The following is a 12,573-nucleotide window of genomic DNA, read 5'->3' as shown; positions in this document are numbered from 1 at the left end:
TTAGCAAAGGTTATAGAGATACATGCATTGGCTATTTCACTGATTGGATTAATGTAACTTCTTAAAAATCACATTGAATTAAACAATTCAGATCCCAATCATTATTCATTCCCTTATGCATTCCAAAGACTTCTCTTTGGGCTAGTAATTTTGTCAGATAACCTCCTTTATTTGGTGAAAAGACTACTTCTAGAATGACAAATTTTATTTGAGTTAATGTTTGTTTTTCCCCAGAAAAGTGCATAGAAAATGAAGAGTTTGAATTTCAAAGTCTGACTTATGCTCAGTCCATCTGAGCTTGGCTTTGCCTGTCGTCATTCTTATGTAAAAAATACTGCAGGACATTTAACATCTGTATACCAAATTAGGTGTTTCACATGTTGCAACATTCCTTAACTCTTTCCTGAGTAAGGGTGCCTAATTGAGGGGCATTTGCTGACATTATTAAAATGCTGACATCCAAAACATGAATAAGTTCCTTTACTTTTGATGTTTCCATCATGGCCTCTCTTTTATCAGCTCTAACAAGCCTTTTCGTTAGTGAAGTACTATTTCGATAAGCACATTTTGGTAGAATTGGAAATACTGTTATGTTGACATATTGAAAAACCTCCAACTTGAAATAAAAGCTCATTTAATTGTGCCACTCTGATGGGAATAAGTTGTTTCATGGACTAAATATAGTGAATCTTTTCTGGGTTCATCTGAAAATAAAGTATTCCTCTAAATACTAGAAAGGGAATCAGAGGCTTCTGTCAATCATGCCATACCTTTCCATCCTGTTGCTGGCTTGAGTTCATATTGTGTCATATCAGAAAAACCAAGATCAACAGGCCTGAGACTGCCACAACCTGGAGAGAGAGAGACCAGCAGTTCCGTCAACATTTCTGAAGCTCACGCATCAAAAGAGATGCGCAAAGCACCGGAGCAAACACGGTTAACGCAGCATGAGAAGAAAGCCAATCAGACAGAGCGCAACAGTGTTCTGATCCCAATCCTAAATTCCAATGTCATGTAAAAGGGGGCAAAACCACTAAGGGGTTATGAAGGCTGTCTATGTATAAGCCTGCCCAAGGAGGCAAGAGCAACCTGTGGAGTCAAGTGGGGAGCAAGCTAAATGGAGGGGAAAGGAAAGATACCAAAAGGAAGGGAGGGGTATGAAAACCCAACTCATGAATATCAGAGTGAGGGGTGCTTGGATGAGGTCAGAAGGAGAGGAGGTGGACCGATAGACCAAGTGGAGGAAGAACGCTGGAGTGATGTATGGAGGTGGAGGCTACTGAAGGTGCGTTGGTGGTGGTGAGTGAGAGTGATACCCATTTGTAAGTTTGAAGCTGTGAGTGAGAGAGTTCTTGGTTGTTTGAATGAGTGGAGTAGTTGGAGAAAGGGGAGGGCGGGTGAGAGGGAAATGGGTGAGAGAGTAGAGAGAGAGGAGAGTGGAGAGTCATGAGTGGGGGTTAGTAAAGAGAGTAGAGTAGAGAAGGGGAGAAGGATGGGGTAAATTGAGAGAGGAGAGCGAGGAGAGAGTAGAGAGAGGGGGGAGTACAGAGAACAGGGAGGAGAGGGGAGACAAGGGAGTGGCGAAAAGAAAAGAGAGTGAGAAGAGTGGAGAAGAAAGGAAGGAAGGAGACTATGAGAAGGATAAATGAGGAGAGTGGGTGGAGCTAGAAAGGGAGAAGTAAAGAGTGGGAGGAAGATGGGTAAAAGTAGAATAGCGTGGAGAGTAAGAAAATCAGGGAAAGGAGAAAGAGTGAGTATGTGGAAGGAGAGAAAGAATCTGGGTGTCTGTGGCAGCACAACCTTGACAATTCTTTACAAGCTGATCAAGAAGAGTAATCGGGTAGAGAACACCTTCGAAGAACCCTGGAGGGTGTCAAATCAGGAAAGCTACAGCCTTTACACCCAAATGGGAGTCAGCTTTTTGTTAGTAGGGTTTACCTGTCAGTAGTTGCCGCACTAGGGCTTAGGGACGTCTGAACTAAGCAGGCAGATACCATAGGAGGACACGGGAGGGTCTCCTACTAGTATACCCCCAGCTCTGGTGAGAAAGTTGTACACCTTATTATGTTCAAAGATAAAAACCCTCAAACCACACCTTGGAGTTTGGAAGTTGGTATGGTGACAATGTGTAAACTATACTTTAAACATTTTTACATACATAATATGTTCGTATATAGCTGACCAAGGTATTCATATAGGTACTGTTTACACGTATGCGAGGACACTTTCGATCAAGCTGTTTAATGCACATATCCAAGAACCACAATAGGAATCTATTTTTTTTCAATAAAACAAATGGTAATATAACCGTTTTAAAACAGAACGAACATGTAGAGAACTGTAGAGATATGAGCTCAAATAACAAATGAAAATGTTCCTTTGCATGCTGCACCTCTTTGTTTATTGAAAATTCAATTTCTGAAACAAAAGGCCACGTTCATAAAAAGTACATTAGGATATGTTGGGAATGATTCGTATGTGCACCAACCTCTTGTACTGCACTATATTTACAAAGTTATGCAAATGAGCACATATAGAGTAATTTGAGTGAATCTTGGGTATGCTCCAGGCATATCCAGATTTGCTCCAGTTCAAATACTGAGAATATTTAAACAAGTGGACTGGAGTAAATTGCAAATGCTCACAGGACTATTTTAATTTTATCAAAATGAAATGTATGGAAAGTATTGCCATGGGGTTCCCCAACTACTTATACGTGACAAAGTACTTTCAACAATCAGAATGATAATCACCATGGTAATGCTTTCATATGACTTCTCTAAACACGTTTGCTGTATGGTAACTTTTTTACATTCATTTTCTGTCATACTTGCCAGATTGTGTACAGAAATTCGCATGCTGCCAAATCAACATCCAGGATGGAAGATGGAAACTATGGTGGAACCTTCGAAAAACCTGCTTCACAATAGTTGAGCACAATTGGTTTGAAACATTCATTATCTTCATGATTCTCCTCAGCAGCGGTGCCTTGGTGAGTAGGCACAGCACAAACCTTTGCTAAAAAATAGGACGCACATAAACGAAAATTGTTGAATATAAAAATGTGTATGCATAGAAATGATTAACATCCATCATGCGCTCAATACTTTATGATATGTTAAGCACACTCAACAATTTGGAGGTTAATCTTAATCCAATGCTTAATATGCTTACTTTGTCATCAAAAGTCAGTTTATTTTAGGTTCAATTCTAGATAATGTGCTCATATGATAAAAGGTTTTCATTAAAGCACACAAATAGGAACTTAACACAGTAAAATGAAGGTGGAGTGTTCACATCCAGCATGCAAGCTTCACCTTCAGTGCAAATAGTTGTACCAGCATTTGTTTAAAATTAAATAGGCTCGAGTATTTCTCAGATAATACAGGAAGGTGTGCTCTTGTTCACTGAAGCGATTCACCCTTCAGCATACAGTGATTTTGGGAACACTGAGGCCATACAATAATGCAAGTACACTTGTTGACGTTAAATAATGTAGACAAGGTCTTAACACTTGCAAGGAAAGATGTTCTTTTTGCTGCATTCCTCCCATAGACTTTTTTGAGGTAACTAAAGCCTTATGCTTTAGTACCCTTGCCTGTTCGTTCATTCTTATGGGGAAACTGATCTGTCCTTAAGACTATCAGCATTGAGAAAACCCTGTTTCTTTCAGTGAATTTCTTGTATTATTGCAACTGCACAGATCCCCCTAAAGTGAAGTGTGGTTAGGATATTCTGAATCCTTACAACTTTTCCTGTATCAGCTCTTATGTTACATTTACAGTGAGCCTATGATCAGGCGGCAGGGGATATTTTTCAAACATGTTTTATATATTTTACTTGTGCACTTTGGCATTTAATGCAAAGGGAAAGGTAGCTAGCACCCTAAAATGGTGTACCCCAATATGTTTGCTTGTCCTTGGCCTTCTTTCTGCTGCCCTCTCGGGCCCGGAATTGCCTTTTGTGGGAAGCCATATCTCAGAGAAAGGTGCTGCTTTCCTTGGCAAAGAGGTGATTTGTTTATGAGCCCAGATGTGAGGACTGGGACTGTCTGGTTCCAGTACACATCCTGGTGCCTGAATGTCTGCTGCTGAGCAGACGTGGTGGCTAGTGGCTATCCATGATTGGATAGCCACTGCCAGTTTGAATGCTTTAGATCCTTACCATTGCTGCACCTGGGAGAGCTCCTAGTCCAGATATTGGCTTAAAAAAGGGTTCCTGCAGCAAATATTCAGATCATCATTGGAGCCATGTCCTCTATGAAGAAGGGCAGCCAGTTTGTGACCTGAGGACAACCCCTGCAGCTGACCAGCACCAACTCCAGTGACATCCCAGCAAAACCCTGTTCCTCTGCCTGATCGCAAGAAGACCCTTGTTGGTGCATTGACACCTGGAATCAACCAGGATCTGTGGTTCTGAGTCTTCGAAAGTGCCCTTAGACAAAACAGAGGTCTGTCCAACTTTCACCTGGGCTACCTCGCTGCAGCCATCTCCATTTTAAGTGCTTCCTTTGAACTTGGAGGATCTTCAACTTGTATAAAAAGACACCTGTTGTTGGATGTTCATCCTTCTTGACACAATGGAGGCCATGCATGCCTGCTCCTTTGTACATCCCTGGAAGATTGTCTGTCGCCACCTGGCCATGGTGAATACAATTGTAATCCATCTTCTTTGCATCCGAGAAGTGTCCTGGGGTCACCTGCTCTACAGAGGTCTTCTCCTTTTTCTTCATTTAGGGGGTTGAGTTTGAAGGTGTCTGGAACTGATGGCTATGCACCACGACCAACCAAAACTAAATCCTCCATCTGAAAGTATCCTATGCACCTTTGATCCCTGGGTCTTCCTCAAGTGGACCAAGCACAGATGACTGTGACCCAATGGATTACAGAAACTCAGCAGTGATCAATGGAGAATTTGGACTCGGGGGTAAGTTAATATACTGTTTCCTTTCTCCCATTCACCATAGGACTACATGGACCAAAGGCTCTGTCCCCAAATCACTCTTTCCTGACTTTGGCCAGTGGGGACCTGGTCAATGATCCCTTCTGATGCCTGTCCTAGTGGCTGGGATTGAGAAAGTTTACTTACCTGAACTTTCTTACCTTTTTGACTTAGGAATCAAAACCACCCATGTCACTTATTTGTGGCATCCCTCAAGGATCCTCTCTAGCTCCACTTTAATTTAATATCTATGCAACATCCTTGTATGACCTTTTGGATGGTCTGTGCGTTTGATATATGAATTATGCTGATGACACCAAGATTTTGTTTGAACCCTTTGGGGATTATTGTCTGGACTCTGATGTCATTAACAACACTTTTTCATCTATCCAATCTTGGATGGCCTGCTTCTTTAAACTGCATGCACAATTTGCTACACAAAGGAGAAACTATGAAGTAAAAAATAAAAAGGACACTGAGCATCAACTGCTCAGCAGCTGAGTCAACATAGTCCCTTCTTTCTTTTTATTTAGGGTGGTGAGAATGCAGAAGGGACAAGGAACCTGACACAGGGGAAAAAGAAGTGGGGAAATTAAAACCGAGAATTGGGATGGGGCGTGGCAGAAACACAGAAAGAGCTTCTGAGATCCTGACACCCACCAAGATCTGTGGCATGTTGGGCAATATCAGTGATTATTGGCTAGAAGTTTTGAATTCTAATTGGCAGTCTGGGTCTTGGGGTTCCACTTTGGGTTCTAAGACTGCTTTCATGACTAATATAGTGGGATATATCAAGTGTTAAAGGCCCATAGGCCAAGTAAACAAGGGCTCTGGTGCCATTAATATTCAGTATAGCCTTCAATAGTGGCCTTCAAAGATATTACTAGCTGGACCATCCACGTGAGTGCTAGTATTTTGCAATGGGCCGCATGCCTGCACTCCAAATGGAACATACCCAATGTGCAATAATGTTTTCCATTGTGCAAAATCCATTCCCTTATTGCCACCATGGAAACACAGACCATTGTCTTTCAATGATCAAATAAATATATCAACTATTACAAAAGATGTTATTATTTTCCAATGTAATGCTACTTACTTTTTCGACCTTTGAAAGAAGAAGGCCTGAGTCTGCCCTGCCTTGATTCAAACTTATGCAGTGCAGGCTGGCCCTGTGCCTCAGTCGTTGGGTAGGTGTGGAGTAAAAGATCCAGACACACAATATGTGTGAAAATAAGCACATTTAAATGAAAATAGAGATTGATTGGCCCTACAATAACACTATGTTATAAAGATGGGAGTGTCCAATGAATTTAGATTCCACCAACATCACTTCCCTTATGCCCAAATATGGTAAAATAGTTACATTATATTTTTGATTGAAGTTTAGCAGTCGGAAATTGGCAACTGTGGCTTAAATTCTGCAATAAGACTTCTATGCAGAAAGGTACACTCATGAAGATAAGGGTTCACAGACATGGGAAGATTTCCCTCCTTCTCTACAAAGGGTTTATTCACTCCTTCACAAGTTGCTAATGCCTCCTCCTGAGCAGAGATACATGTCGTAAGCATGAAGACATTAAAACAGTAACACATTATTTGATTGAATCAGAAGCTTTCTAATGAAATATCAAGTCATTAATGTTAAACAAACAACACAAAATAAACAGGACGCATATACTAGGTTGTAAGTGTTAATGAAAATGAAATAATGCAATGAAAAGGAGCTTCTGTTTTGATGCTGCCATATTCCCTAAGCAAATGGACAGAATGTTAAGTCATGTATCATGTTATAATAAACCACACCATGTGCGTTGATAGACCTATACTTTATCAAATTACCATTACAAAATAAAATTATACAAAGAGAACATTTGCTTTTTACATATAATCTTGAAATGTTCACCTTTGTTTGTAATGGCGAGGTTTGTGCAGAAGTTAGCTCCTTTGTGAAGCAAGAATGCCCAGATCCGTTATCCATCACTTTAATTAATGCTTAAGAGTTCATCTGTACAGCTGTGTTTACCAAAAACAAAGCTCCTGTTTTCAAACTTCTAAAAGTACATTCAAATACCCGTATGTTGCTCCCAAAACCCCAAATCGATGGGCCTTTATTTATAAATGAATTTCAGCTTCTGCAACGAACATTACTTGTAACTTCAAATAAGTAGATGCCTACGGCAGGTCATCGACCTTTAACCTTGTCAGAGCATTGAGGTATGCATGGGTGGAGCAGTTGGGGACTATTTCATAGCTGTCATCAGGCTGTAATGATGTGCAGATGAGTGTGTTTCATGCACATTGCAAAAATAAATATTTTCTAAAAACCATTAGGTTGCTTGATGAATGCTGCCTGTTAAGATGATCCTTTTGTTCAAAAGATTGCCTTTATCAGCAGATGCTATATTGTTATTGATTTAACCCGCAAAAGAACGCAATTCAATTAGAATGTCTGACACAATGGCAATTTTAAATGTCTGAGACAAAAGGACCATAACTTCAGAAACCTTGGTCAGGCTCAAAAAGCAGATTAGAATTTAGATCCCATGCAAATGAAAGTTTATGATTTATTAATAATTTGCAATAATGTTGTTGCCCATCAAGTGATAAGAACGCAAATGGTATTTCCACATTCCAAATATTCTTACAAATCTAAATATGTCATGTTCAATAATATCACATGTCCATACAGAGAAAGATGTGCGAATGGAATATTCCAGTTCAGAAAACAGTAAAGCCTGCGTGCCGTCCAACAGGAGAGTAGCTCTTTTGGATTCCACATGGAAGTAGCAGAGTTGGAAGTCTTTTTAAGAGGGCCTTTTCCCAATGGTTTAGAATACAGAGGCCTTTTCCCAATGCAGGACCACATTATCTGAGAGGGATTTTGGAAGCACGTGTATAGATTGGAAGGAAGATCTGATCTATCGGAGGTGCCTGAGGCACCTTAATGTCTCGACCATTTCTGGGCCTTTGAAAGACAAACAAGAGGCGAGTGCTGTGATCACAGATGATTTAGACAAATGTACAGATAATTAATTCTGTTATTCTTTATTGTTTTGGTTTATACAAACCTTTATAAAAGTAAACTTCAAAATTGCATTGCAATTAAATTTTTTAAAACACAATTACAGTTATGATTCGCTAATACAACTTCATAAATACTTGAATACAACAATTCATCAAGAGAACATAAAATGTGATAGTTCAGCAACGTAGTACATGGCAGATGTTGGTTATTCAGCAGGACCATTGTTTTTTTTTTTCTTTTCTGAGACACATCATTCACTTGTAATGGAGCCTTCCAATAAGCTTTAAGCACCAACCTACTCTTTGTACTCAGACCAGCATTACTGTATTCTAAGTATTAGTATTACACAGATTTAGTCATACTACCAGACAGACGTTTTATAAAAATGCATTGGCCCTTAATTTTAGGGCTACAGAGGATCCATGCAACATTTCGCACTGTAACTTCTCTCTATCAACGTTTGAGGTGTCACTTACAAATTAATTATTAATTAAATCCCATATAGCAATTACAAGATATTTTGGGGGGTCCTGTTTAAAAAGTATATTAGTGAAAGGAAGAGTATTGTACAAGGTGTATACGCTTTGAGATGTATAATTACAATTGAAACTCTAGGTAGTAACTAACTAAATCGTTTTTTGTATAGCACAACTCTCACCCAAAGGTCTCAGGGCGCTTATCTAGACAGAGACAACAGAGAAACAAATAAAAAAATATATAATGGATTAAGAAGTCTTTTTTTAACAAAATGACATGTAGGGTCATGAAGAGGATCAGGTATTTAAGAACACATATCTTATATGAGCAATAATGTTTTTCTCCTGTGTTTTGAGATTGTCAGAGGCCTTAGACAACTCATATTGAAATGTGGAATTAAACGTTCTTTGATTGGTGTCAGCCATTCTCAGGAATGTAATTGAAATCGATTCCTTAATAAACAAATGGAACTGAGGTGTTGTGAGGGTTCACCTGATTCCTTGAGAATAGTTATAGAGTTAGTTGCTGCTTTTTCTGCATTCCAAAACAAATGTACACCCTAAGAAAATCAAGCCACCAAAATGATTTGCAAGCAATATAACATCATACAAATTTCATATTGTGTCTATGCAGACTAGGAACCTATGGTTTGTCACTGATAGCATGCAACATTTTAGATTTGAATTGGCCTAAGAATAGGTGAGCAATATTATGGCGACATGTTTCTCTAATGCCATGCTTGTCAATGGTTCAGAGAAAACTAAGAGGCCGATTCATGGAATAATTAGCGCGGCGCAAGTGGGCAAAAACGTGCGAATCGCAGTGGAATAGCGAAAATCGCAGTGCAATTGCGAAAATCGCACGAAAAGCAGCGCACGTCGATTCATGGAAGGCCGTGCGCGAGAAAACCAGCGGATGTGCGAAAAAAAGTGCGCGGCGCACGTTGGCGCACAGGCCATCTAACAGCGTGCGCCAGGTCACTGCGAAAATCGCACAGGCCACAGCGAAAATCGCACATAGCGCGGCGCACGCAACAAAAGTAGGCGGAACACGGGCGTAACACTCGGAATGGGGAACAACTTGCCAAAACGTGGGCGTCACGGGGGAAGTACAGGGCACAAGTGCGCGGAACGCCCACACGCTCGCCTACAACACGTATTCATGGAATAGAATAGGGGAAAAAAGCGCACGCTCAAACCAGCGCACAGGCACAAACACGACCGCCACAAGAAAGCAGGCGGTAGCGTCTCTGCGGCTGTAAGAAATGTGCGCCAAAAGGTGCGCCAACAAATCGCACCTATATACTGCCATGATGAATGTCCCATACTGTGGCCCTCCAGGAAAAATGACGTGCAAAGGGGTACCCACAAACACGGACACCCGCTGACAAAAAATACGTGTGCGTGTATATCGGGGTGCGCGGGAAGTCTAACACGCGATTTCAGCAGGGTACGTGCATCACAGGGGTTCGCGTGAAGTTTCACACGCGATCGGGTCTGGGGGAGCGGGCTACGTGTATATCAGGGGTTCGCGTGAAGTTCCACACGCGAACAGCCTGGGCGCGTGTATTTCAGGGGTGCGCGGGAAGTTCCACACGCGAACAGCCTAGGCGCGTGTATTTCAGGGGTGCGGGGAAGTTCCACACGCGAACAGCCTGGGCGCGTGTATTTCAGGGGTGCGCGGGAAGTTCCACACGCGAACAGCCTGGGCGCGTGTATTTCAGGGGTGCGCGGGAAGTTCCACACGCGAACAGCCTGGGCGCGTGTATTTCAGGGGTGCGCGGGAAGTTCCACACGCGAACAGCCTGGGCGCGTGTATTTCAGGGGTGCGCGGGAAGTTCCACACGCGAACAGCCTGGGCGCGTGTATTTCAGGGGTGCGCGGGAAGTTCCACACGCGAACAGCCTGGGCGCGTGTATTTCAGGGGTGCGCGGGAAGTTCCACACGCGAACATCCTGGGCGCGTGTATTTCAGGGGTGCGCGGGAAGTTCCACACGCGAACAGCCTGGGCGCGTGTATTTCAGGGGTGCGGGGGAAGTTCCACACGCAAACAGCCTGGGCGCGTGTATTTCAGGGGTGCGGGGGAAGTTCCACACGCGAACAGCCTGGGCGCGTGTATTTCAGGGGTGCGCGGGAAGTTCCACATGTGATTTGACAGTGTGGGTCCTCCCAGGTGTACCCTGTACACCCTCCACGGCCCCTGCAGGCAGCCCACACCACAGGGGACTACCCTGCATCCCTGGTCATGTCCCGCAGGCAGCCCACCCACCATGGGCATGCCCCCCAGCAAAGGCACATGTCTCCTTGAACTAATGAACACCAACTCATGTCCCCTTGCACCCCCACCCCCCAGCACTGTGGGGCACCTGCCAGCAGGCCCCCACCCATGTCCAACTCATGTCCCCCACCCCCCCCACCCCCCAGCACTGTGGGGCACCTGCCAGCAGGCCCCCACCCATGTCCAACTCATGTCCCCCACCCCGCCACCCCCCAGCACTGTGGGGCACCTGCCAGCAGGCCCCCACCCATGTCCAACTCATGTCTCCCACCACCCCCACCCCCCAGCCACCAGGGTCAGCCTCCACCAGGCCCCCACTCATGTCTCCCACCACCCCACACCCCAGCAGTGCAGGGTCACCCTCCACCAGGCCCCCACTCATGTCTCCCACCACCCCCAAACCCCAGCCACCAGGGGCACCCTCCACCAGGCCCCCACTCATGTCACCCACCACCCCCACACCCCAGCAGTGCAGGGTCACCCTCCACCAGGCCCCCACTCATGTCACCCACCACCCCCACACCCCAGCAGTGCAGGGTCACCCTCCACCAGGCCCCCACTCATGTCACCCACCACCCCCACACCCCAGCAGTGCAGGGTCACCCTCCACCAGGCCCCCACTCATGTCTACCACCACCCCCACCCCCCAGCCACCAGGGGCACCCTCCACCAGGCCCCCACTCATGTCACCCACCACCCCCACACCCCAGCAGTGCAGGGTCACCCTCCACCAGGCCCCCACTCATGTCACCCACCACCCCCACACCCCAGCAGTGCAGGGTCACCCTCCACCAGGCCCCCACTCATGTCTACCACCACCCCCACCCCCCAGCCACCAGGGGCACCCTCCACCAGGCCCCCACTCATGTCACCCACCACCCCCACACCCCAGCAGTGCAGGGTCACCCTCCACCAGGCCCCCACTCATGTCACCCACCACCCCCACCCCCAGCAGTGCAGGGTCACCCTCCACCAGGCCCCCACTCATGTCTCCCACCACCCCCACCCCCCAGCACTGTGGGGCACCTGCCAGCAGGCCCCCACCCATGTCCAACTCATGTCCCCCACCCCCCCCACCCCCCAGCACTGTGGGGCACCTGCCAGCAGGCCCCCACCCATGTCCAACTCATGTCTCCCACCATCCCCACCCCCCAGCACTGTGGGGCACCTGCCAGCAGGCCCCCACCCTTGTCCAACTCATGTCTCCCACCACCCCCACCCCCCAGCACTGTGGGGCACCTGCCAGCAGGCCCCCACCCATGTCCATCTCATGTCTCCCACCACCCCCACCCCCCAGCACTGTGGGGCACCTGCCAGCAGGCCCCCACCCATGTCCAACTCATGTCTCCCACAACCCCCACCCCCCAGCACTGTGGGGCACCTGCCAGCAGGCCCCCACCCATGTCCAACTCATGTCCCCCACCCCCCCACCCCCCAGCACTGTGGGTCACCTGCCAGCAGGCCCCCACCCATGTCCAACTCATGTCTCCCACCACCCCCACCCCCCAGCCACCAGGGTCAGCCTCCACCAGGCCCCCACTCATGTCTCCCACCACCCCCACACCCCAGCAGTGCAGGGTCACCCTCCACCAGGCCCCCACTCATGTCACCCACCACCCCCACACCCCAGCAGTGCAGGGTCAGCCTCCACCAGGCCCCCACTCATGTCTCCCACCACCCCCACCCCCCAGCAGTGCAGGGTCACCCTCCACCAGGCCCCCACTCATGTCTCCCACCCCCCCCACCCCCCCAGCACTGTGGGGCACCTGCCAGCAGGCCCCCACCCATGTCCAATCCATGCCCCCCTGCACCTGGGTCCCAACATTCCCCAATCATGTCCGTAATGCCCA

The 12,573-nt window shown here is 46.2% G+C and overlaps 1 protein-coding gene across 2 annotated transcripts in view; it reads left to right on the top strand.

Moving 5' to 3' along the window:
* The window catches only part of LOC138488902 (sodium channel protein type 2 subunit alpha-like), a 1,546,115-nt gene that overhangs the window by 1,326,696 nt on the left and 206,846 nt on the right, over positions 1-12,573 (top strand). For both annotated transcript variants that reach the window (XM_069616296.1, XM_069616295.1), the window contains exon 19: positions 2,838-2,992. In XM_069616296.1, coding sequence (XP_069472397.1) covers positions 2,838-2,992 — 155 coding nt within the window. The remainder of the gene's footprint in view (positions 1-2,837; positions 2,993-12,573) is intronic.

Source organism: Ambystoma mexicanum, chromosome 9, assembly GCF_040938575.1.
Source record: "Ambystoma mexicanum isolate Mex_15411 chromosome 9, UKY_AmexF1_1, whole genome shotgun sequence".
Taxonomy (NCBI): Eukaryota; Metazoa; Chordata; class Amphibia; order Caudata; family Ambystomatidae; genus Ambystoma; species Ambystoma mexicanum.
This window is presented reverse-complemented; position numbering and strand designations above follow the sequence as displayed.